The sequence below is a fragment of the Triturus cristatus genome, chromosome 2_2 (genome assembly GCF_964204655.1).
Source record: "Triturus cristatus chromosome 2_2, aTriCri1.1, whole genome shotgun sequence".
NCBI classification, from domain to species: domain Eukaryota; kingdom Metazoa; phylum Chordata; class Amphibia; order Caudata; family Salamandridae; genus Triturus; species Triturus cristatus.
The window spans coordinates 720816689-720843930 of record NC_140582.1 but is presented as its reverse complement, the minus strand read 5'-3'; the positions used below and the strand labels follow the sequence as shown (position 1 = coordinate 720843930).

The 27242-nt window shown below is 44.3% G+C and overlaps 1 protein-coding gene across 2 annotated transcripts in view; it reads right to left on the bottom strand.

Moving 5' to 3' along the window:
* LOC146862709 (plasma kallikrein-like) overlaps nucleotides 1-27040 on the bottom strand; it is a 640898-nt gene extending 613858 nt beyond the window's left edge. Inside the window, exons 1-2 of one of the 2 annotated variants that reach the window (XR_014978168.1) lie at nucleotides 26967-27031; nucleotides 26395-26453 (exon numbers count right to left, since the gene is read on the bottom strand). Coding sequence is in view for 1 of the 2 variants with exons in the window: in XM_085641979.1 (XP_085498105.1) it covers nucleotides 26395-26452 (58 nt within the window). In the remaining variant the exon portion in view is untranslated. Of the gene's footprint in view, nucleotides 1-26394; nucleotides 26454-26966 lie in introns of both variants that reach the window. The other variant, XM_085641979.1, reaches the window with a different exon arrangement.
* Between the last annotated feature and the right edge of the window lie 202 nt (nucleotides 27041-27242).

Below are 27242 nucleotides of genomic sequence, written 5' to 3'. Positions count from 1 at the left end.
GCACAGATTCTTCCTCTATAGGTATTCCACTTTCCCCAGATCTGCATCCACTTTTTCGGACATCCCCTAGAGATATATAGAGTTTTTTTCTCTGAAGATGCACAAGTCCATGTCTGCTTTTCACACCCTCACCGTTGGGACCTCTTGTGCCCCCCAAAGTCTGGCTGTGTTTCGTTTGGCAATCATCTGTCCCAGTGTTGCCCATGTTTTCTCCTTACTATTTAAATCAGTTGGCGTCCAAATATTTAACAGACATCTTTTGGTTTCTAGGGCTAGACTCAGTCCCAAGGCCTCGCCCATACAATTCAGGACTTTTTCCCAATACTTGCCAATGTGGGCATATGTGGGCACACTGTCAGAGTATGTAGTAGGAATGTACAGTGTCATTGTCCACTATATGCCCCTTACGTGAATCCGACTTTCTTTTTCACTACCCTGATACCAACCCTCCTTAGACATGTGCTGGTGTCCTGTATATAGTGTGGATATTTAGAGCGTACTAGATGTAGACTAGGACAGCAACTCACCTCCCATTCCAGAAGCTAGTCGATTAAGGCCACTCATTTCACTCTGAGCTGTATGCGCTGCATACGAGGATAGACCTTGGTTACTGTAACACTGAGGCTGCTGTAAGGGTGGCTGACATGGTGTATTAGGGGTGCATACTCTCCGCCCACAACCTGCTCAATATAATCCTCGCATTGTCTAGGCTGTGCCCAAAACCTACGTGTGGTGACTCCCATCTGAGGCATTCCAAGACCCAACATTCCATGCCACCATAGGAGAATCCATAGACCAGTACTTTGCTGAAAACTCAGGCATGGCCAATTATGTCACAAGAGAGAGAGGCCTTTACATGAAGACAATATACTGTGTTCAGAGAGTGCTATTACTAGACCTGTGAAATAAAGAAGACAATGTCTCATAGTGTCTCAACTCAGGCACTTAACTAAGTTGAAAATAGAATACAGAGAGGTGCTTGACAAATTAGGAATAATTTAGATTACAAGGAATATGTGGCCTGTCAGCACGCCAAGGGAGACAAGTGCTTGCATGGTTGCTAAAGTCAGACACCCGTTTAGCCTTCATAGCTTTCCTCTAAACACAACAATGCACAATTGTAAATACACAAAATGAGATCAACTAGGTATTTCAGGATTATTACCGAGGACTATATAAGGCACCTGAAGTTGAGAGAGCACTCCATTACTGTTTATTTGGAGCACATGATAATACCATCCATTAATGTGTTATAGGAACCAATAATAGTGGAGGAAATACAATTGGTGCTTGCACAGATTGCAAGATGAAAGACCCCAGCATGGATGGTTTTCCAATCTAGTTTTCTGCCACATATAAATCAAGGATGGCCACTCAGCAGTTACAAGTACATGAGACCGCTTAAAAAAAAAAGCTTGCCATTTTCTATAAGGGAGAGGCTGCTGGTGGTACCGTCAAAATAAGGAAGCTATCCTTTAAATGTAGGCTCTTTTTGTCCGTTATCACTCCTGAATCAATACTATAACATGCAGGGAAAATATTGGTGAATCGCCTGGTGCCGATAAGCCAATCAGTGATAGACCCAGACCAAAATGATTTCATCCAGGGCAGAAATACTTTCCTGAACCTAAGATTGTTAAGGGTCATGGATTAGGTCAGATGCCACGGAGCCAGGACACCAGGCAGGGAAGCCCTTTATTACCCATTTTAATTGCATTTGCCATGAAACGGCTGGCATGTCTGCTGTGCTCCAAGGGCCCAGTCTTGGCGATAAATGTAGAGGGGAAGTGGAACATCATATCACTATATTCATATGATGCTCTGGTGTACCTCAGAACAGACAATAATAATCTGAGATTACTGATGGAATCATCAAATGTCTTGGGGTCGATCTCAGGTCTAAAAATTAACTTGGATAAATTCTGCTTGTGCCCAATTGTAAAATAACTTAGGAATAGCACTACACAATGTACACTTACAGTGAAAGATCAACACTATTAGACACCTTGGTGTAAACCTCTACTACACTACAAACAACATAATTGACGGTAACTTATGCAGAGCATTGATAGCGGTACAACAGTCCCTCCTCTTTTTCCGTGCACCCCCTCTGTTACTGAAGGGCAGAATAGAGGTCTCAAACATGCTGGTTCTTCCTAGACTCTTGTACTTTTTTGCTGCAATACAGGGACTGCTGACGAAATAATTTCCCGAAGAACTACAAGCTCTTCTCAATGCATTGGTATGGGGTTCAGGAAATGCATAGGGTGTCACTAGAGAAATTATACACCCCATTAGAAGTAGGCGGATTAGGTTCCGGAATTATATTATGATGTGGCATGCCTGGAATGGCCAATGCACTGGCTGAGTGATGCATCTAGCTCGAATGGGATGATGTGATAATGGGAGTGGAAAGCATACAAAATTGGAATGACTACTGGGAGTTGAATTGAATACCCTGTCAAAGCATATGCTCATATTAGTACCCGTATGGTGTGAAGGCTTATCTTCTAATGTGATACAGCTCCCTCATACGCACCTCAATTGGCATTGCCTTATTGTACGGCCCTAAAGGGGCTTCATCATACACGTCCTTGTACAGACAGAGGTTTAATTCTTTGGGATGGTATGTTTGAAGATGGGATACTTAGAAACTTTGACAATTAAAGAATGTATGAATTAGGACCAGAGAATTTTCTCTTGCACATGGCGATGACCCATTTGATGTCCCAATTGTGAGATACTGCACATGAGGTGCATATCACTTCCCACTGTTGAGTGTCCTCTTTACCCATGGACACAATGGGAGGGCCATTTCATGTTTATACTGCATTGAACCGACAGGGGGGCTCGAGAATGAGCACTCTTAAGGAGTGGTGGGAGACTCACTTGACTAGGAGTTATCTTTCGACACATGGAGAAAGTGTCTGAACACACAGTGAAATTGATTTCAAGAAATGCTTGCAATAACCCAGTGTATTTACTTACATCATTCTTACCTGACCACCAAACGCATAGGGCGTAGGTATTCAAGAGTCTCAACTGCATGCCCTAGATGCATATAGGAGGTGGTGAATTTCTAGCATATGGTCTGGCAGTCCCTAGAGATATTTTTCTTTTGGAGGAAAGTGTTGGAGTGTGGGGATGGGAGTATGGTGGAAGTCCTAGGTTCAGTAGTTGAGATGTTTACTTAGAGAAACTGTAGGCTGAAAGTGACGATAAACCTCCCTGGGTGATGAGTGTGGATGTGGGTTTTTCCTGAATACCTGTGATTGGGAGTGGGTGAGTGAGACTTGGATATGATTGCTTTCCATTCTGTGTAGATCTATAGGATTGGGGGGGGTTTGAAAGCCATCTTACCTAGATATCTGGCATAAATGGAGCAGGCAATAGATCTACATCTACTTAACATACTTACATGGTTCCTACACTGTATGTGTGTGTGTTGTACTTCACCTACAAATGTTCTGTAAGTATTATTTGATTACTAAATAAGACATCTAAAGTAAGTTGTTTTTTTGAGTGTTTAAATGTAATACTCTAAGTAGGGTTTGATGGATAAAGGTATTTATTGTCTAAATAATTGCATACAGACATGACCATATAGATATACTGTCTAATATCTGGTGTTTGTAAAAGCTGTATTTATAATGTAATTGATAAAAATACAACAAATGTCAAAGCCCAATAAAGACTTACTGCAAAAAAACTCCGGCTTGAACTTCTTGAAAACTGTGGGCCCAAGTCTACTCCGTGACTTATCTGAAAGTAGGTTTGGATTACTCTTGTAGTACACCCAATTAGTTCTTTGATTCCAGGAGTATGGCTGTAATACTCTTGGCTTACTCACGGAATTCGGTGACAATCATGGAGTACTCCGAGAGCAAATCATAGCAAAATCTTTGTAAATTACCACCTTCTTTATCCAAATTATGGTGATTTTAATAAAGGGATGTATTCTATGCCAGATAGACCTCTTTGCTATTTATGTTGTTTAATCTCCTATGTTAGGCCTGACCTTCTTTCAGATCATTATCTGGGAGAGACCAGCACTCATGGCCACAGACTACAAACAGGGGCGTAGCTTGGTCAATAATATTAGAGGGAGGTGAGCTTCATATTTTCCAACAATCACACTGAGATATCTTGTTAAAACATATTATATGAGAAGCAGGACATAAGGGAGGCTTAAGGGGGAGTGGAAAGAGAGATGAAGGAGTATTGCTAGGAGTGGAAAGAGAGAGGAAGGAGTATTGCTAGGGACACTTAAAACAATATTTTTTAAACTAATCACAATTTTTCTGACATTCAAAACAGAGACATGAGAGTGTGTGTGTGTGTGTGTGTGTGTGTTTGTGTGCTTCTGTCAGTGTGGACATCTAAAAATCCCACATAAAATCCCCAAGATATGGACCACTCACTGACGTCTTGTGTGATCGCTTTTGTAAATTCCACTAGCACTAAAATAGAGTCGTCTTTTCCCTGATGCATGGTACTTGGCAGGGCGAGAGAAAATTCTCTCCTGAAAGGAGAACCAAGTTAATTTTTGTGAAAGTGTATTTACTGTCACAGAGGTGTTTTTTTTCCAGGATCCAAGAGGTACACTGGTCGTGGTGATTGGTATTCGGTAGCCCAGTCACTCCTTGTGTTGTGTCGCACAAGATTTGCATCCGGCCAAACCTTGGGTTGTGAGGAAATGTATTTACTTTTTTAAATAGTTATTGATATACCCACACAGAAGCAACATCAGAGCACTTAACACATCATAGGGTATAGAGTGCAGGAAATACATGAAAGCATGTCGGTTAAAAGGTAAATATGTAATTGGAGTGATAGAAGGAAGTCTATCACAAGTAGTGAAGTCACTAACTTGTTAGGTCCAGACAAACGTTTCAGTAATTTAATCCTTAGATCAATCAATGGTAGCTATGGCACAGAACAGACAGGCTTAATTTAAATTAAAAGATTAAAACACCTAACAATATAGTTGAAAAGTCAAAAACACAACAAAATATTTAGAAAAAAGAGTGCGATTTAATGAACAAAATAACCCTAACAGGACAAAAATCCAATAATGAGAATGTTAGACATTAATTTAGGAAAACGCAAGGAAAAGAAATACCAGTAAGCAATAATCACTACGATAGTCTATGGTGTCATTAGACCAGGACCTAGGCATGATTTGAGGCTGACAGCGATGGCCCTGGGATCAGATACACAAACCAGGTTTGTCCTGATCAGAAATTTTACCTTGGGACTATGAAATAAAAGTTGAAATCCTCAGGCAGGGTAAGGTTGCAACCTGTATCCGAGGAAGTCATCTTCAAGTCAGATAAGCATTGAACGAGGCCTGGCTGAAGCTGTTGGTTTTAATGGGAACATTTCAGATCAGGAAATTTCAAAGTTTTGTATCCCAGAAAGTCCTCGTTTCTTTTGACTCCTTCGCCCAATCAAGAGTTCTATCTTCAGACTTGAACACTTTTTGTGAGCTGAGGTTCCTTCAATGGTAAAAGTTTCCAGGCTGTATCTGACGATAAGTTCCACATATCTGCTAGAGGAAGGCCTGCTTGCTGAAAAAGATGTGCTGCTTCAGAGAAGCTCCAAGCAGTCGAAACCTGTTCCTTCAGCCCAGTGAATTAGCACCTTTGGTGGATTGGCTTGGGTAGTTGGACAGCTCGAAAAATACCTGTCACAGTTCTAATGCCTAATACAGCTGTGATGTCACTTGATAAAGTAGATTTTCTGAAACTGGCTCCGAAACCATATACGATTTGTTAGATCACTGATCTCAAGCGTTATTTCAAAGAAGCCTATAGTGGAATAATAGCAATTTTTATGTTGCTCCTAATAGAACTTCTATAAAATGGTACTGTGTTGAACCTTTTTGCTAACCACTGCCTCTTCTTTGTAACTACTTAAGTCCAGTGTGTCTTAATGATTCTGTGTAAGTCTCAACACATTGTTAGTTTTTTTGCATGCCCAAAATGCCTGCAAATATTGTGAGCAGCTCTTTTTTTTTTTTTTTTTTGGAGTTTTATATATCGCGAACTAGACCCGAGACATCGGGTATAGGAGGGCTTTAAATGAGCACCAGTATCGTTACAGACGGACACATTCATTTTTGTTAGGCACAGGGAGATTAAGTGATTTGCCCAGAATCACAAGATGTTGAGCGTCATTGCCGAAACTCAAACCTGGTTCCCCAGCTTCGAGGTTGACCTCTCTAGCCATAAGGCTATCTCTGACAACCATTTGGCCTTGATGATGACAAAATAAAGCTTCTGAAATACACAAAAACAAAACAGTTGTCTACAAGGAGTGAATTAAATGCCTTAATGGCATAGCAAAACATGGTTGCAAAGAAGCCAGCATCATTCCTTGAAAAGTGATGGTGGTAATGCAACTGCCGACTTAAAAATTGTTCCAAGTCCCTGCTTCAGTCAGAGAGGCCCACAATGCATGTATTCCACCTTGACAATACTTTAGACGATCACTCAAACCATGTACGAGTGTAAATGTATGTTTTTCACAACACATATAGTGAGATGTCAAAACTGTCATGCCCACAGCCTCTAAATAGCATCCCACCAAAATGGTTTTCAATTTGCTTGAAGTCCATCATTAAAAACACTATTTCAGCTAAACAAGTCAATTTTCTGCTAACTTATTAGCTTTTGTCAGCTCTCCATAGCACTCACATACAAAAGATGTTTTACAGGGTGCACAGTCTAAATATCGAGTTTTAAATATCGTAGGGATAGAATATAGAAATCAAGAATTTCGACGACCAGAATAAAGACCTGAAGGTAGGAAATATCGTTTTTGTTAACATCGAAGTTAGTAATATCGATAGCAAAAATATCGATGTTACTAATATTGATATTTATATTAGTGTTATATGTTTAATTATGTATTTTATATGTATAATAATAATAATAAGCACATTTATAAACCGCGTGCAAGCTGCCCTGAAATGCTACAACCTAACCCAGCCAGACCCAATTATCCCGGGGGAAATAGATGAGTTTTCAAATTTTTCCTAAAGGTGCCCTCCATGGCCTCCACCCGGAGGCTCAAAGGGAGTCTGTTCCAATGTTGTGCAGCCAGAAAACAAAAGGACCGCCCACCCATCCGAGCTCTCTTAACAGCAGGAACGCACACCAGGCCTCTCCCACCTGATCTGAGTTGAAGTGTTGGAACATAGGGAGTGAGTAGATCAGACAAATAGGATGGGGCTGTCCCCTGAATAATACGGTGGCAGACGCACAATGCCTTGAACCGGACTCGCTCTCTTATCGGCAGCCAGTGGAGGGAAGCAAGTGCCATCTTCGAGGGGCCCTCCTCGGGCGCATAAGAAACAGACGAACCGCTGCGCTCTGCACACCCTGGAGTCTTTGCATACATTTCACCGTTGCATCCAGGTACAGGATGTTACCATAATCAAGGCGCGAAGTCACCAGGGAATGGACCATGGTCTTTCTGGCTGCAGTGGGCAGCATATCCAGAGTTTTACGAAGGCCCCTCAGAACTCCAAAACAGGCGCCTGCCCCCCGCCTGGTATGGTACTCAAAGGAGAGCTTTGTGTCCAGTCACACCCCCAGGTTTTTCGCCTGGGCGCAGGGCGTCGGGGTGGATCCCAAGCTCTGCGGCCACCAAGCCGACGACCACACCGACGGGGCTCTCCCCACCACAAGCACCTCGGTCTTATCGCCATTCAATTTCAGGCAGTTGTTAGCCGTCCACGATGCTAGCTCTTGCAAGCATGCCACGAAATTGGAGGCTGCCGTATCATGTGCCTGTGTCAGGGAGACCACCAACTGGGTGTCATCGGCATAGGACATGACCCTGATCCCAAAACCATCAGCAATCTCCGCCAGTGGAGCCACATACAGATTGAACAGGGTCGGGCTCAGGGTCGAGCCCTGTGGCACCCCCTGTTTCAGTTTGATGACTTTTGAATAGTGAGCACATTGCCTCACCTGAAAACTACGCTCCGACAAAAATGATTTCATCCAACTTAATGCCCTGCCAGACACACCTCCTTTCCTCAGACACTGCACCAGAGTGTGATGGGCAACAGTGTCAAAGGCGCCAACAGGCTCAAGGCCACCGTCTGTCCCGCATCCACATATTGCCTGATGGTTTCCGTGGCGAGAAGCAGGGCAGATTCTGTTGAGTGGAAAGCCCGGAATCCAGATTGAGTAGGATGCAGGAGGTTAAATTTACCAATATGCACCGTGAGTTGCAAGTTTACCACTTTCTCCGCAATCTTTGCAAAGTACGAAATTGGGCGCAAGTTGTCAAGTTGATCTGGGCCTAAGTGCGTTTTTTTGGGTAGCGGAAGGACCACTGCTTCCTTCCATCTTCCTGGTACTGTGCATGTCCTAAATGAAACCTCCACGAGATGTCTGATGTATGGCTCCAATATTTCTATGCTCCCTCTAAGCACATTAGGGGAGGCCGGGTCTCTGGGAGAGCCCAACTTAACACTCACACAGATTTTTATTAGCAGCTCTGGAGGGGGAACGGTAAAGCTATCCAACCCTTCACTCTCCTGGACATGCCCTGCCTCCTCCAAGGTTTCGTGGCCTACTTGGGCGGAGCCCAGGAAGGTGGAATAGATTTTCTCCACCTTCTCTGAAAAGAAATCTGACATGCGGATACATAGCTCTTCTGAGCCCGTTGCAGGTACTGCCGCTGTAGCTAGGGAAGATATCTCCTTGTAAACCCTAAATAGTTCCCTTGTCGAATTTCCCGCCGACCCAATTCTTTCCAGATAGTTTGATGCCTTAGCCCTTCTAATAAGCCCATGATAGCTCTTCAACATATCTTTATACTCCCTCCTCCCCTGGTCCGAGAAGTCTTTCCTCCATCGCCTTTCCATGCGTTTGCAATCTGCTTTCGCCCTTCTCAAGGCGGCGTTATACCAAGGAGCAGATCTTTGTGCTCTACCCGGTATTTTCTGTGACCAGGGGGCAGTGCTATATAGTGCCTCCGCAATCCTCCTGTCCAAATTTACGCAGGGACTTTCGGCATCTATTCCCCCAGATAACCCACCCTGCGAAAGGGCACTGTTAAACTTCCGGCATGTTATTCCCCCCTTAAATTCCTCCTGAACCTTTGGCCCAGGCAACATCATAACAAACGGGACCAAAAAATGATCTGTCCATACCATTGGGAGAGGTGGGTTAACAGCTATGTCCTCCCAGTTCGTAAAAATGGGGTCAAGCAGATGGCCCTGCTGATGGGTAGGGGAGTCAGATTTTAGCCTGAGTTGTAAGGTAGCCATTTCCTGACATAACTCACCTGCCACCACACTCTTATCATCCTCAAGATGCAGATTGAAGTCCCCAAGCAATAGAAGTTTATCATAACGCAATGCTGGTTGGGTGAGACAATCTATCAAGCTTGGAGCAAAGCAAGTGGGGTGTCCGGGAGGTCTGTAGACCAGAAGCCCTTTCACAATATAGTTAATAGCCACTCTAATCGAAAAAAGGCCAGCCTCGCTATCAGCAATGCTAACAGGCTCGAGGAAGCATTGGGTGGCGTGTTTAAATATAATTGCCACTCCCTCTCCTCTGCTGGAGTCCCTGTCTATCCTAGTGATCGCATAACCACTGGGTAATGCCTCAAGGATCTCTGGCGCAGAGTCCTCATCCAGCCAAGTCTCAGTGAGAAACATCACATCTATCTGACCATCTAAAAGCAGGTTGAAGATCTCTCGTCTATGCTTCCTGAGTGATCGACAATTCAGCAGGCAACAGTTCAGAACAGAGCTTGCCTCCTTCACCTCCCTCCCCACGCTAAACTTAAATGGGCAATACCTACAGTCCCATCCCATACTTCCTCCTTCCATGCTGTGTTTGCACGGCTCCGCCATTGGGGGGCACAGGGCATGCAATTCCTGGGAGCTGTACTGTAGTTCTACTCCAGAACAACCAGGGGGGGGTGGCCCCAGCCCCTGTCGGCCGCGGACCATGCGCCTTTATCCCTGCCTAATCCCCACAACTAGACCGCTAACCAGTCGACCGGAAGTGCCTGGCTCTCACCTTCACCGCCCTCCACGCAACGGTACTGGTTACCGCGTCGGACCGGGCGGGAGGGAAACAAGACTGAGCCCAGTTCTCTGTGAGCCACTCAACCAGGTAAGACACTAAAATGCCCCCAAAACTCCCCCCATAGAATGTGCAGCGTATTAAATACAATGCCCGTTAGTGACAACAAGTTTAAAAATTCATTCTGCGCCAGCCGATAGCAGCACCAAGCAGCTGAAAGGCACTGCCACTGCCCCACTCACCGCTGCGCGGCCGCGGGACCATGCGCCTTTATACCTGCCTAATCCCCACAACTAGACCGCTAACCGGTCGACTGGAAGTACCTGGCTCTCACCTTCCCCGCCCTCCGCGCAACGGTACTGGTTACCGCGTCGGACTGGGCGGGAAGGAAACAAGACTGAGCCCAGGTCTCCGTGAGCCACTCAACCAGGTAAGACACTAAAATGCCCCCAAAACTCCCCTCATAGAATGTGCAGCGTATTAAAAACAATGCCCGTTAGTGACAACCCTTGACCCGGTCACTCCACTCCCCGTGTGCCCAGATTCTGCTGCTGCTGCCTTCTTGTCCTCTCTTGCTACCGCCTCTCCTTAAGGCCCCTGCTCTCCAGGCTTGCCCAGGCTTGCCCAGGCTTGCCCTCGGTCTCCCGCTCCGTCTTCCCGCTCTTTCCACCCCCCCTTCCGCTCCCCGCCACTGCTCTCCTGCGGCCCCGCCCCCTTCTCTTGGCACCCGCTCCCCATTTGCCGCCCCGCTCCCGCCTCCCAGCTGCTCCTCCCTCCCACTTCACCATATATGGTGTGGACCGCGCGTACGCGTAGCGGCCACGCGCAGCGGGCACGCCGATTGCGCGCCCGCCGGCGCCAGCCAACCCGACAGAGATACGACGCCGCCACCCTCCACGCACTCAACACCGTCTGACAGCCAGCCTGCTACCAAGTCAACCCGAAACGCACCCACAGAGCATTCACCTGCCACGCCTGCAACTTCACCTGCACCCGATCCTGCACCGCACCCACCAAGCCAGGCTCCAGCAACGACCACCTCAAGTGCATCTTGCTCAACACCCGCACCATCCACAGGCACGCCGTCGCACTCTGGAACCTTCTCGACACAACATCACCAGACGTCGCCTTCCTCACCGAAACATGGATGAACGACTCCTCAGCTCCCGACATCGCCATAGCCATCTCGGATGGCTACAAGATCGCCCGGAAGGAACGCGTCAACCAAGCCGGAGGAGGCATCGCCATCGTCCATAGAAACACCATCCGAATCACGACCAACTCCGACGACACCCTCACCGCCGCCGAACACCTTCACTTCCAGATACACACCGACCCCAAGACCACCCTCAGAGGCACCCTCGTCTACAGACCCCCGGGACCATGCACACAATTCAGCGAAGCCATCGCAGACTTTGTCAGCCCGCACGCCCTTACCTCCTCAGACTACATCCTCCTAGGAGACCTCAACTTCCACCTGGAGAACAACAATGACAGCAACACCGCCACCCTGCTGGACAACCTCGCCAACCTCGGACTCAAGCAACTGGTGAACACCCCCACCCACATCGCCGGCCACACGCTTGACCCCATCTTCTCCTCCAGCAAGCACATCTCCTTCAGCCACTCCACCGGACTGCACTGGACAGACCGCAGCTGCGTCCACTTCAACTTCAGGAGAACCACGACCCACAACCAGCCTCAACAGGTTCCACGCAGAAGCTGGAGCAAGATCACCGCCGACCAGCTCACCACCTCCCTCAGCCAGATACCCCACCAACACGACAGACCCCAACAAAGCAGCCCGCAACCTCACACAGTGGCTCACCAACTGCGCTGATGACCTCGCACCACTGAAGAACCCCCCCAGCAGACGCGGCAGCAAGAAAGCCTCCTGGTTCACCAACGACCTCAAAAACTCAGAGAAAACCTGCCGTACCCTCGAGAAAGCCTGGCGCCATGACCCGACTACAGAAAACATGACAGCCCTCAAGAACGCCACCCGCAAACACCACCAACTGATCCGTACCACCAAAAGGACCACATTCAAAGAACGACTGGACAACAACTCCCACAAAAGCAAGGAACTCTTCAGCATCGTCAAAGAGCTCTCCAGCCCCAGCGCCTGCAACAATGACATCACACCCTCGCAGGACCTCTGCGACTCACTCGCCTCATTCTTTCACCGCAAGATTGCCGACATACACAACAGTTTCGACGCACAGACTGCGCACCCTACCACCGATCCAGCGCCCCCCACCACCACCCTCCGCACCTGGACGACGGTCAGCACCGAAGATACCACCCACACAATGAACACCATCCACTCCGGCTCCCCAACCGACCCCTGCCCACACCACATCTTCAACAAAGCCGACTCCATCATCGCACCCCAACTCCGGAACATCATCAACAGCTCCTTCGCATCCGCCACCTTCCCAGAGAGCTGGAAACACGCCGAGCTCAGCGCCCTCCTGAAGAAACCCACCACGGACCCCATGGACCTCAAGAACTTCTGCCCCATCTCGCTCCTCCCCTTTCCGGCCAAAGTCATTGAGAAGATCGTCAACAAACAACTCTCCACCTTCCTCGAGACCAACGGATCCCTCGACCCCTCGCAGTCCGGCTCCTGAGCAAACCACAGCACCGAGACCGCCCTCATCGCAGCCACCGACGACATCAGGTCCCTGCTCGACAACGGGGAAACAGCTGCCCTCATCCTCCTGGACCTCTCGGCAGCCCTCGACACCGTATGCCACCGCACCCTGATACAGCGCCTCAGCAACATTGGAATCCAAGGAAAGGCCTTGGAATGGATCATCTCGTTCCTCGCCGGCAGAACCCAGAGTCCGCCTTCCCCCGGTCCGTGGCCACCGAAGTCATCGCGGGCGTCCCGCAAGGATCCTCGCTCAGCCCCACCCTCTTCAACGTCTACATGAGCCCCCTCGCAGCCATCGCACGCCAACACAACCTCAACATCATCTCCTACGCCGACGACACCCAGCTGATCCTCTCCCTCACCAACGAACCCGCCACAGCCAGAGCCAACCTCCAGGAAGGAATGAAAGACGTCGCGGAATGGATGAAGCTCAGCCGGCTGAAACTGAACTCAGATAAGACGGAAGTCTTCATCCTGGGAACATCCCCCTCTGCCTGGGACGACTCCTGGTGGCCCCCTGCCCTGGACTCCGCTCCAAAGCCAACGGACCATGCTCGCAACCTGGGCTTCATCCTAGACTCCTCCCTCACGATGACCAAGCAAGTCAACGCCGTCTCGTCATCCTGCTTCAACACCCTGCGCATGCTCCGAAAGATCTTCCGGTGGATCCCCACCGACACCAGGAAGACAGTCACCCAGGCCCTCGTCACCAGCCGACTGGACTACGGAAACACCCTCTACGCTGGAACCACACCCAAACTACAGAAAAGACTCCAGCGCATACAGAACGCCTCTGCACGACTTATCCTGGACACCCCCCGCTTCAGCCACATCTCTCCCCAGCTGAGAGACCTGCACTGGCTCCACATCAGCAAGAGGATCACGTTCAGACTCCTCACCCACGCACACAAGGCTCTCCACTACATGGGACCCACATACCTCAACAACCGTCTCACATTCTACACACCCACCCGCCACCTCCGCTCTGCCAGCCTTGTCCTCGCCACCGTCCCGCGCATCCGCAAGACCACCGCCGGAGGAAGATCCTTCTCCTACCTGGCGGCCAAGACATGGAACTCCCTCCCCACCCACCTACGACTGACCCAGAACCATCTCTCCTTCAGGAAACAGCTCAAGAAATGGCTCTTCGAGCAGTAGCAGATCCCCCTCCCCCCAGCACCTTGAGACCCTACGGGTGAGTAGCGCACTTTACAAATTCATTGATTGATTGATTGATTGATTGATTGACAACAAGTTTAAAAATTAATTATGTGCCAGCCGGTAGCAGCACCAAGCAGCTGAAAGGCACTGCCACTGCCCCACTCACTGCTGCGCGGCCGCCGGACCATGCGCCTTTATCCCTGCCTAATCCCCACAACTAGACCGCTAACCGCTAATATGTATGTCTTACATATTTTTTGTTAAGTATTGTACTGGTTTTTAAATATATATATAAAATCTTCAGAAGTTAGTAATGTTTTTTAAGAAAATTATGCATTTTAGTACTGTGGCGGGCTGTGGGTTTATATGGGAATAGGGTGGGAAGTAATTTAATTATAGAACATTTATTAATAATTTTTAGGAATTATTAATTATTTTTCATTAAATTTTGCCTTTTAGTTCTGTAGCAGGTTGTGGGTTTATAGGGGAATAGGGTGGGAAGTAATTTCATTGTAATCAAGTAATTATTTATTTTTATTTATTGGTATTGATAATTAATGTATTGTTAATTAATTATTAATTGGTAATGATTTTTGATCTTTTCCTACTTTAAACTCTCTGCTTCTTCCCCCTCAATCTTTACCCTCATTCACCCCCATTTTCCCTCCTCAAGCAGAGTCCAGCAGGGTAGTGGTAAGGGGAAGAACAATACTGGCCTCCAATGGGAAGGTCAGTTGACCTCCTCCCACCTCACCTAGGCACCTGGGAGGCTGCTTAAGCCATCTTCACCACCTCATCTCCCGCCCATCATGGACTCAATGTCCCAGCAGGCGGGCCTGGTGTGGGGGTGGATTCACAGGGGCAAGTGAGTCATGAGAAAGACAGTCAGACTCCAGTTGGAGGCCAATGGGTGAAAATGGCCCTTTGTACCTGCGTTCCTCCATGGACCCAGCATTGACACCTGGCAGGTGGTGGTGAAGACAAAGAGCTACACAAAAATATTTTACTCCAACTGACCATGTCGTGGTCTTTAATATTCCCTAAAGATGGATTTATTCGATGAGCTGGGGAACTTATAACTTCACCCCTAGGTGAGCAAGGAAGCAATTCCTTTTAGTTTTTATTACCCTCACACACCCTAGTGGTGTCATGCTTCATCATCGGGTCACCCCGACGCCTAAAAGTCGGGGTGGGCTCGACCACAGTGTTGGGAGCGCTTTGAAGAAATTGCAAACCAGGGAGGCTATAAGATAAAAAACCTCAGGCAGATCCCCGGTTTCCCTTTATTCTTGGGTCTGTCTGGGTTAATTAAAAATAATAATATGAGTAGGGTTATATATAGGAATATTATGGTCCTATGACCCTAGTGCCAACATGTTTCAGTCCACAGTGGCCTTAAAGGTCCAGGACTTTCTTCAGGGCAAAAGAAACCACCCTGGGATACAGAAGGGGGAATTCCCTATTCTGTTTTATTAATAGACAAGGGTAGAGTAGCTACTCCTTGTATGAGAGACGGATTAAATAATCTGTCTTGCGTTATGACCCGATCCCCGGCGTTTCGCGAAACGCCGGGGATCGGGTCCTAATAGGTGGCGAAGCGGAGCAGGACTCTTGACGAAGGTTTGACTACAGAGCTACTCCATTAGCCCTTCCATCCCCTGAGAAACGAATTCCGTTCGAAATGCGGATGGATTCATAACGCAAGACAGATTATTTAATCCGTCTCTCATACAAGGAGTAGCTACTCTACCCTTGTCTATTAATAAAACAGAATAGGGAATTCCCCCTTCTGTATCCCAGGGTGGTTTCTTTTGCCCTGAAGAAAGTCCTGGACCTTTAAGGCCACTGTGGACTGAAACATGTTGGCACTAGGGTCATAGGACCATAATATTCCTATATATAACCCTACTCATATTATTATTTTTAATTAACCCAGACAGACCCAAGAATAAAGGGAAACCGGGGATCTGCCTGAGGTTTTTTATCTTATAGCCTCCCTGGTTTGCAATTTCTTCAAAGCGCTCCCAACACTGTGGTCGAGCCCACCCCGACTTTTAGGCGTCGGGGTGACCCGATGATGAAGCATGACACCACTAGGGTGTGTGAGGGTAATAAAAACTAAAAGGAATTGCTTCCTTGCTCACCTAGGGGTGAAGTTATAAGTTCCCCAGCTCATCGAATAAATCCATCTTTAGGGAATATTAAAGACCACGACATGGTCAGTTGGAGTAAAATATTTTTGTGTTACTATTGATATTGGGAGGGGTTACTCTGACCTATATCCTCTCTACCCTTTGGGCACGAGAATTTTGTTCTCAAATAGCCCCTGTGTAAAAGAAGACAAAGAGCTTCCATATGGGTAGGAAGTGAGTAGAGGCCCTCTTACCCGTGCGGCAGGCCTCCAACTTGCCACAGCTTCATAATACAGATAGATGGCAACAGAAAACATGCTGCCAAAAAACCGGCACGCAGCCAGTCCAGTGCCCACCTTATCAATCCGACCCTGAGTACGGGTACTCTCCTTGATAGTGGAGATGTGCCAGTACTCGACTCGGTAAATATAAGAAATGCCGGTACTCAGTACCAGTGAGTACTGGCCCAATTAAAGCACTGGTCCCATGTGCTTCTTCTTGCCCGTGTTCCCCGTTCCTCTCGCTCTGCTGTGTTGCTACCTCCCCAAATTCTGTACTACATCCCCATCAGGGCCATCTGTGTTGCTTCCTCTTCCCACACCTTCAGTGTTGCTCCTCCCTCCCCAAGCTCCATGTGGCTACTGTCCCCCCTTCCACGGCCCCTTTATTGCTTCATCCCCCACCTGCATCTTCTGTGTTGCTTCCCCCACCTGCATAAAGAAAACAAGAAAAAAGTGCTTTTTGCACAACTTTATTTTTATCTGCCAATCTAACTCTCATCCGTAAATAAATAGATGTGCCTCTGTCATTTGGCAGGCAGGCACAAGCATATTTGCATACCTCTACAAAATTAGGCAGGCAGACGCCTTATAGTGCCTTTTGTTATCTTCACCCATTTTTTACAGCATCGGGATGCTGTACAGCATTGCCAAAAACCATTGGCATAGCCAATAGGTCCCAAATGCAAGACCTATTGGCTTTGCAAATGCTTCTTTCTTGGGCTATGAGAGAAAAATTAAATAGTTTCCAAAAAGTCTCTATCAAATTAGGTGATATACCCTTAATTGCTTAATAGCAGATGATTTGGGAAATAGAAGTCTGCTATCTTACTTTCGCGTTGATGTGCAAACCTAATCACACCTGGATTACAGCCGATGAAGCTAGTTGTTCAAGGTTGTAGTTAACAAAAGAGCGCTGTGGTTGCAGGCAGCTGTCAGTATCAACACCCAAGCTGACCTCTCTCAAATTCCATTCAGTGAGTTAAATTTCAGAGAGGTCAGCTTAGGTGTTAATGATTTCTCTCTCCCCTCCTAAGGATAAGTGGGACGGGATGTATATTACCTAGTCCTAAACAGATTGACTTATTTAGCAGGCAGACCAGTGTTTACATTTATGGATTGGTATGTATTACCATTACAAAAGGTACTCATGGACCTTACTACAATTTTACCAAGACCAGACCAGGCTCACCTTAGCTGCATACTAGACCACATAACATACATTTACTATTTATACAATTTTGAAAAGAAAACACAAAAATGTTTGGGGAACGACTGAATTTACGTGAGAACATGACAGATAATAGAGAAAACGGTATACATTGAAGAAAGAAAAGACATTCGGATTTTTATGAAGCTTTGCATTTTCTTTCCAATTAAACTCAGTAGAAGCATTGACGGTGTAACTCATAGTCAGCTCCAAATTCACCTCTTAAGTCTATTCTCAGAAAAGACGTGTTTAATTGCAATCCATAACCACTGCACGTCTGTGGTTCGGCATTTTGTTCTGCCAGGATGGAACGCCACAGCATGGAAGGGTTATATAAAAGGATGGTCTATGTGCCCACTGAAGTGAGCGCACCTTGACTGGAAGCTGTAGACAACGCTCGCTCCTCGGTAGACTGACTCCTGCGGTTCTACATTAATTGTTCACAACAGGGGTGTAACACAGGCCCCCGCATCCCCTGCAGTGCGGGGGGCCCCCAAGCTCCAGAGGGCCCCCTCAGCACTGCACTTCGGCCAGGGAGCTCCTGATAGAGTCCGGAGGGGGCCCCTCCACGTACCTTGCAGGGGGGCCCCCTCAATTATCATTACGCCACTGGTTCTCAATGGCAGTAACCCCCGTTTTTGAAGTGCCTCCCAATCCTACAGCAAATAATTGAACCCGCATAATTGCACAAGTGACAGCGCTGCGTGCTGAATTCGCTCCGCATTAAGGTTTTCCCTCCACTACTCCTAGAGACATATGCAAATTCTGGATTGCCACTACCCACTGCTTAATACAACCACAGCACACAATTACGTTGTCCCCGCGGATTACTCAGAACTTCTTCCGGTCCTAGCATTCTGCCTGCTCACATACATTATGTCCTGAAGGTGATCTCTAGTTTATGAGATTGAAACGCCGCCGACCCCCTACAAGAACTCCTTATATTCTGTACAAATTGTATCAAAGGAGCTCTACTGTTTTGTTGTCAATGCGATGTATAATTATTTTAAAAGTCACCTTCACTTATCACATCACGCTTTTCTGTCACTTGTTTATGTGAGTACCTGAACTATAATCTTTATTCATAATAAATCATATTTTTCCTTCAGGAAATACCTCTGTCCCTGTGTATACTCGTCACTGCTCCCTCCAGCATTAATTGCTCATCTCCTAATAACTTGTTTTCATTTTGTGAAGCAAAACTGCTTCTCTGCCCAGGACCAATTTGCCCATTTAGGAACCATTGTTCTCTATAAACATTAATCCTCCCCAGGTTTGACTATTTGGGGTACCCTTGTTCATACAACGTGTTCATACCGGTTAGGCCTCTGTGCACATGCTACAGCAGGACTCCCAATGCACAGTGAGTTTACCCCCGTGTAATAGTGCACTGTAAGGTATTTTCATACAAATTGTATTTGAGGAAAAAAATACACTTCGTTTTGCATCTGATGAGTCACTTTAGCTTGTCACTTTTAGATCACTGACAGAATATCGGAAACAAAAATATCGTGTGGACAGAATATCGGCTCAAAAATATTGAGGACCAAAATATCGAGAAGGTAGTGCAAATAGGTAAGTATAGATTTCCTATTCTTAACTCCACATCTACGCATCTTGAAGATATATACATTGCCAGGGTACATAAAAGTGGAGTAATATTTAGTAAAACTTTGCTAACCTATGGAAACTTACCTTCACAATTTTTTTGTCCTCGATATTCTTGACACAATATTTTGTCCCACAACATTTTTGCTTCCGATATTCTGTCTGAATACAGTCACTGTTACAGCAAGCCCCCGGTCAGTGTTATGATTACTTGGTTTGAATGCACATAACCAACTGTTTTAGGCCAAACTAACTGTTGCAAAATCCAATGATGCTGGAATAAGTCTCAAAGTGGGGGTGCTGCTGTCAATGTTAGGTCACTCAAGACATAGGGATGCTGAAAAATCCAAGCGTTATTCAAAGTACAAGTATATCAGATGAACCGCACCCATTTAATAGGAGCAGGGGAGGGTAGCAGTATGAAGTTTAGAGCACGCTTTCCCATGACTAAAGTAGGGTTTGATATTTGTTGTAATCTTTATGTGTTCTGTTTGGTGATGTCACCATGTTTTGATACCCAGCAACTGCATCCTAGCAACTGCTGTTCTACTACATGAGGCCAGTCTGTTGGAGTCATGGAGACAGGACAGGAGTGAACTGGATGACAGCTGTTGGGGGTTGCTGCATATACTTAAATGAAACTTCTTTCTCTCAATTTCGACTCCCTTTCTTCAAAAATGGCGATGAGGATGGGATGCACCATTTAAGGAGGAGTTGATTACATATAAGTAAAGAAGAAAATTGTGCAGCTACATGATTCCATTGTGTGACCATAGAAGACCCTCAGCAGCAAGTAGGAGACAACCTTATGTCTTATATTGAAGTGCAGGTGTGTGAAGGGCGGTGTTCATTGTCCTAGGAGAGCTAGTGGTAACCACCGCTAGTTGAAACTGCGCACAGCTTGCCAAGATTTAAAAATTAATTTCTCTCTGGTAAATATATTTTGTGAAATTACCCTGGAATAATTTGTGTAACGGAAAAGGGAAATCCTAACCGGAGGAGGAATCGTACAAAAATGTAAGAAGCACACGCTGAAATCGTTCCTCAGTGATATTCGACACCATCAGGTGAATGACAACGAAAACTAATATTCCAGAGGAAATTCACCATGTCGAAGAAGGGTATCGAGTATTATGAGAGAAGCGTCTACATTGTAAGTATACAACTACTTACAGTTATCCCTTGAATTGCATCGACCCAAGGGATTCAAAAGCATACCGGTGAGACAGATGCGCGACCTTGCTAGTTACCTTCAAACCTCCAGTGCAACAGCGCTGCGCGTTACCTAGCGCACATACATACTTCGTGCGATTAAAGCGCGACCTCACGTAAGGTCACGTCGTGCGTGCCGCCGTTTTGGATCACAGCAGGGATACGAAATCCAAAGCCATAGCAACAGGAATTCAGCCATAATAATACGAAGTGCTAATAAATATACGGAGAAGAGCGCAAATAAGGTGAGACTCAATAACATAACCATTTTATTAACAACTTCGTTCTCAAGTAGTGTGAATCACCAAATAAAAAAATATATAAGCTAATAATAAAACACTGTACAACCTTCAGCCTTATTAGTGACACAAGCACTATCAGTGAGAAATACAAAGGGTGTTTGTGGGAGTTGTGTAAAAATACACTGCATTAGAGACATATATTCCTTATTGAATAGATTACCATTTCAACAAAATGTCAAATCAAACCAATATACCTCCCCCTACCTTTCTACAAGAGCCTGGTGCACCTTGCATGACTTGGGAGGATTGGAAAGAATCCTTCACCACATATTTGGAGGCAATTGGTGCAGAAGTCTACATATCTAGTAGAAAATTAGCAATTTTAAAACACCATCTAGGTGTCGAAGGCAGGAATGTATTAAAAACCCTTCCAAAACCTTTGGCAGTTGAAAGAAGTAGCAATAATAATAACTCTAACTCTGATGATGATGACAAAGATGTGTATGAAGTTGCCATGGCCATGTTAGAGGAAAATTACGGAAAAAAGCTGCACATTGTAGTTGAAAGGCACACATTTTTTTCACGGAAACAGTTGCAAGGAGAGAAAATTGAGCAATATGAAGCGGCATTAAGAAGATTAGCTACCACCTGTAAATTTAAAGACCTATGTGATGAAATTATTAGGGACCAATTAATCAATGCCACATGCAACAAAAAGATACAAGAAAAATTATTAGACCTAATAGACCCTACATTGGACAAAGCTATACAAATTGCCAAACGTATTGAGAACACATCACAATATGTGAAGGAGTTAACAAACACCGGATCTACACAAGGCGAATCAAATACGTCGAAAGTTTGTGAGGTGAATCTTGGGGACAAACAGAACAACAAAAATGTAGAAAGCAAAAATGAAAAAAGGAAACAACCTTTTGTTACCAACAAAATATGTTACAGATGCGGTAGTAACAGGCACTCTTCAGATGCCATTCACTGTCCTGCTGCGAAAAGTAGATGCTACAAATGTAAACAAATCGGTCATTTTTCCAGAGTGTGCAAAGCATCTAATACTTTTCACCCAAAACCAAATGTGAATGCGATTAGAGATGTATCCACTGTGGACTCCAATGAAAGTGATGTAGAAATATATGTTACAGGTGATGTTAATGATGTTGGTGCAAATGTAACGTCACAATAGATGACAAAACAATTCCTATGTGGGCAGATTCATGTTCCCCATTCACTCTCATTGACAAACAAATTTGGGCAAAATTAGGTTCCAAAACGCTGCTATCTACCGATGTTAATCCAGCGGGATATTGTGGACAAAAGTTACCTGTTTTAGGATATTTTTCGTCCATAATCAAATTCCAAAACAGGGAAACTGAAGCCAAAATATATGTGGTGGAAAAAGGAAAATCTTTGCTGGGGTGGTGGGAGCAGAAAAAGTTAGACATTATACTTAATCCCAACCACCCTGCTCAAGTTCTATTAACTGAAGCACTAGATTGTGAAGTCTGGATATCTAAATTCCTAACCTATTTAAAAAAGAATTGGGTTGCTTGAAAAAATGTAGACATCGTATAATTCTGAAAGAGGGAACTATTCCCAAGGTACATCAGGTAAGGAATGTTCCACTGGCTTTAAGGGGTCCTCTCAAGGAAGAATTGAACAGGCTATGCAAGGAAGGCTTTATTGAACCCATAGAAGCATCGGAATGGTTAAGTCCGATTGCTATCGCGCGCAAACCTAACGGCAGCATCCTCATGTGTGTGGACTTAAGAGATTTAAACCAGTGCATATGGATAGACCGTTATCCTCTACCTCACATAAATGAAATGTTATCGAGCATTGATAATGGATAATTTTTCTCCACCTTAGATTTGTCAAGTGCTTATCATCAGGTATTTTGCAATCTGAGTCGAAGCATATGACATCCTTCATCACACCGGAAGGAGCGTTTCAATTTGTCCGAATGCCTTTCGGTTTAGGCTCAGCATCGGCAGTATTTCAAAGAATCATGCAAAGCATATTAGGAGACATTTCAAATGTACTTGTTTTTCAAGATGACATATTAGTTTGGGGTAAAGATAAATGGGAACATGACAAATTTTTGGAGAATGTGTTAATCAAATTAGAACAAGCTTGTTTAACAATAAGTCTACAGAAGTGTACATTTTGAAAAACTGAGGTAGATTATCTTGGACACACACTATCATCAGAAGGGGTCAAGTCTAAGTTCAAACTTGTTGCGGATTTAGAAAATGCCCCTGTTCCACGTGATAAAGATCATTTAAGGTCATTCCTGGGGTTAGCTGAATATTATTCAAGATGTATTTACAATTTTTCAACATGTGTCTTTCCCTTACGAGAGCTGATGAAAGAAAAGGTAACCTTTGAATGGTCTGATAATTGTCAACGTGCATTTGAAGACGTAAAGAGAGCCGTCACGAATGCAGCTTCTTTGAAACCATTTAATCCTAATGACAAGAGTATAATTGTGACTGATGCTAGTAGCTATGGAATAGGGGCAGTTTAATGCAAATGCAGGATGGCAAAGAACGTGTGATAGCTTTTACATCACGTACAATCAAGGGTGCTGAAAGCACCTATTCCACAATTGAGAAGGAGGCGTTGGCATGTTGGTGGGGCGTGCAACACTTCCGCAATTTAGTCTGGGGAACAAAGTTCGAATTGCACACAGACCATAAACCGTTAATTGATTTATGTTCCACATCTGGTGCTGGGAAAGCTACTCCTCGTATTGCAAAATGGATTTACTGTTTACAAGAATTTAATTTTTGTTTCAAATATGTTCCTGGTGTGAGCAAAATTAATGTTGATTGTTTATCCCATCTTCCTGTATCCAAACCAGACAACCATGACATTGATCCTGATGTGGATGATTGGGTTGTAGCCAATTTGTCAGATGTGTGTCAAGCTATCGATGAGGGTGAATGGAAACAAGCCATGTTGGAAGATGTTGTTATGAAAAAATTAATAGAATGTTTGCCCATCATTGATGGATGGAAACTCCAAGAGAACATGTTACAATATAAGGAAGTTTGAAACAAATTGTCTGTTGTGAATGGTATATTAAGGAGATGTGACAGGTTGGTAGTTCCTATTACCCTAAGACCAAGGCTAATTGTCCTGTTGCATGAAGGACATGGCGGAATGACTGCAATGAAGAGAAAAGCAAGGTAAGATTTCTGGTGGCCAGGAATGGACAGACAGATTGAAAGATTTGTAAGAGATTGTGTAGCGTGCTCACGCAGTGACAAATGTCATGTCGTACAGGAAAGTCCCATTCACCATTCAAAGTGGCCAAAACGTGCATGGGAAAGATTAGCTATGGATATTTATGGCCCATTTGAAATATTAGGAATTGCCAACAAATATGCAATTGTATTAATGGATTATTTTTCCAAATGCCCGAAAATAACATTTGTCCGAGAAGTTAAATCCAGCAACGTAATTGAATTCTGTGAAGAAATATTTTGGAGAGAAGGTTGTCCTGCGGAGATTCTGACTGATAACGGTTCTCAATTTACATACAATGAGTTTAATGATTTTCTAAAAAAATGGGGCATTAAACATTCCAGGACTCCAGTATATCATCCATGGGGAAATCGTTTAATCGAACGCTTCAACCGTGTGATAGGTGAATGTATTCAGATAGCCTTACATACCAATGGGTGTTGGAGGATTGAGGTGAAAAACATGTTATGGAATTATAGGATAACCCCACATTCTGTAACTGGTGAAACCCCTTTTTGTTTATTGAAGGGTAGGACACCATGTTCCATTGCTGTTCCTGCATGGATGAGAAGATGTGGAAGAACAGTAATAAATGAATGTGAGGCCAGAACCAAAGTTGAGAAGTATCAAGACTCCTATGAACGGAAACATAATGAAAGTTTGTTTAAGAAACCAAGATTGTATGAGTTGGGTATGTATGTGAGGGTGAAAACTGATTCTATCCATTGTAAGGGAAGTTCATATCTGATCCAAAAAAAGTTCTAGTGGTCAAGGGAGCTTTTTGAAACTTTCTGATGGTAAATGGTGGAATGCAATTTGTGTGGCCAAATGCAATGAGACTGAGATTCAAGATTGGCTCAAATCTAATCCAGTTGAAGGTGAAAGGAGCCTATCAGTTCCTGGAAAAGTTGTTGTGTCCAAACACAACCATAACAACGATTATTCTAACAAGAACAATAGGCAGAGCACGCATAAAATAACACCGCCAAGGAAATTACAAGATTATATTTGTTCTTGAATGTTAAATTTATTTATTATTAATTGTTAATGGAAAGAGGATATGTTGTAATCTTTATGCGTTCTGTTTGGTGATGTCACCATGTTTTGATACCCAGCAACTGCATCCTAGCAACTGCTGTTCTACTACGTGAGGCCAGTCTGTTGGAGTCATGGAGACAGGACAGGAGTGCACTGGATGACAGCTGCTGGGGGTTGCTGCATATACTTAAATTAAACTTCTTTCTCTCAATTTCATCGACTCCCTTTCTTCAAAAATATTGTACTGCCTTTTGCAGACAGCACATTTTACATTGAAATGGTATATTGAAATAGCCATTAAATTAGCATCAGACATGTAGTTTTACTGCTAAACCTAAATGACACATAAATGATAATGTGGATAATATGCAGAACTTGGATTTCTGTGAATATTTATTATTTGCACACCACACAAGTAAAGTCTTTTGGTCTGTTTTGATCCTATTAACATCTATTTTTCCATAACACTTCAGAAAAAAGTGCCTCTTTCCTACTTTATTGCTGATATGCTTTTAGATTTTTGTATAGTTCTCTTATAAGTATTTAAATTTAGTTGTGTGTTAAAAAAACACTAGTTATCCTTGACACTCTCCTTCACACTCCCTGTTCTCCAACAAGATTGTCACTTTATTTGCTTTACAAAATTCCCTTACGTTTTACAGTCCGACAAAGAAAAAGTTAACACCAACATCCAAGTTTAAAAAGCAGCAATTTGTCAGAAGACACTACCTTACAGCTAACCCTCTCTCTTTAAAAAGAAAAGCAAAATATTGCTAATTCTCCTTCTTAACATCCTCAACATTAGTCAAGTTTATGCAGCACCTCTCACACCCCTACTCCCGGTGCTCCTGGACAAATCTGCAAAACCTCAGTTCAAACAAGTATTTGCAATGCAATTGTCTCGCCTTTGGGACCTTATATGTATTTAGCTATGCAGCACATTAGCCTGGGTGCTGAAACCTCTTCTGTTCTTTAACATGGAGGAAAAGTAAGCATCAAACTGCGTGACATGCCAGGTATGGGAACACATGGAGAGAAATATTGACTTTCAGCGGGAAATGGTATAGTCCGAGCTCTGTTTTTAATATAAAATCAGGGCTTTCGGTGGTCATATCACTGAAAATACAAGATTTGAAAAAAATGGTATTGTCTACCGGTGCTTGTGGAATGCAATTTTTATGGACTGGAATCTAGAGAGTGCTAAAGGAGTTAAATAGAGGCAGTTGCCAGAAAAAATTAAAAAAGAAAGTCCCTCAGCAGAAAGCAATTCTGGTATTTTACTGAACTTTGCTGGTTGTTTTCTATCAAGACAGTTAAATAGAGGCAGTTGAACAGAAAAAAGTCCCGAAGCAGACAAGTCCTAGGGTTGATCTCCAGAGCCCACAAAGTACATACCCACATACACATATAAATATATACTAAAGTATCTAAAAGATATATACTAAAGTATATACAAGAGGTCTCGAATGCTCGACCTAAAAATGGAAGGCAATAAATATACCATTCATCTTTTTCACTTCACTGCAAGGACTCACCACTGTGCACCGAATGAAATAGGAGCATGAAGCAGCAGATTCCAAAATTCCAAGCCATTCTGAAAGACACAAAATACGAGAAAGGCATTCATACTTTATAAAAAAGTTGCTGTCATTTCGTGTGCTCTGAAAGCTGACTATATACATTGTGCCCAGAAATGTGCAAACAACATACAAATCTAAAATGCAATTATCAGGGCTCTAAATGGAGTTTACATATGAGCTACTGTCCGATAGCAAAGGCTTTTGCATATAGTCAAACGTCTCATACGGTGGAGTGAAAAACAAACCTCAAATGAAAAAGAATGAGAGTATCAGGGGAAATTGCAGCGTAACACAAACGAGTGGCTCCTTAATTCCGTCGGGGCAGGCGAAATTAACTCCGAGGCGTAAATAGGAAAAGTAAAGGCCACACGCAATGAGCGATAAAGGTTTATACTTTTTACAAAGGAAATAATATCATAAATTAATCAGTTCAAATCAATTTTCTTTAAAAAATTAGAAATTAATAACTCTGTTTTATTGTTAGGTCAAAAGAATTGAAAGATTTGAGAATGGCAAGTGGTCAGTACCTGGATGTAATATAGACGTTCTGCGTTAGTGTTCTGTCCGCGATGCTTTTTTACTTTTAAATTGTGAAAACAGTAACGTTTTTAATCAATTGTGAAATAATGTTCAGAAGTCAATGTTTGCTTGAGTTAAAAAACAGTTTAATGGTTTACTTGATCGGTGCCTCTGCAATGTCAACAAAGGTTTTGCGTTTACTTTAGCGAAATAGCTACCAAAGAATTCACCAACTACTGAAACATGTATTTAGCAGCAAAAGAATTGAGGTCCAAATAAGAAAA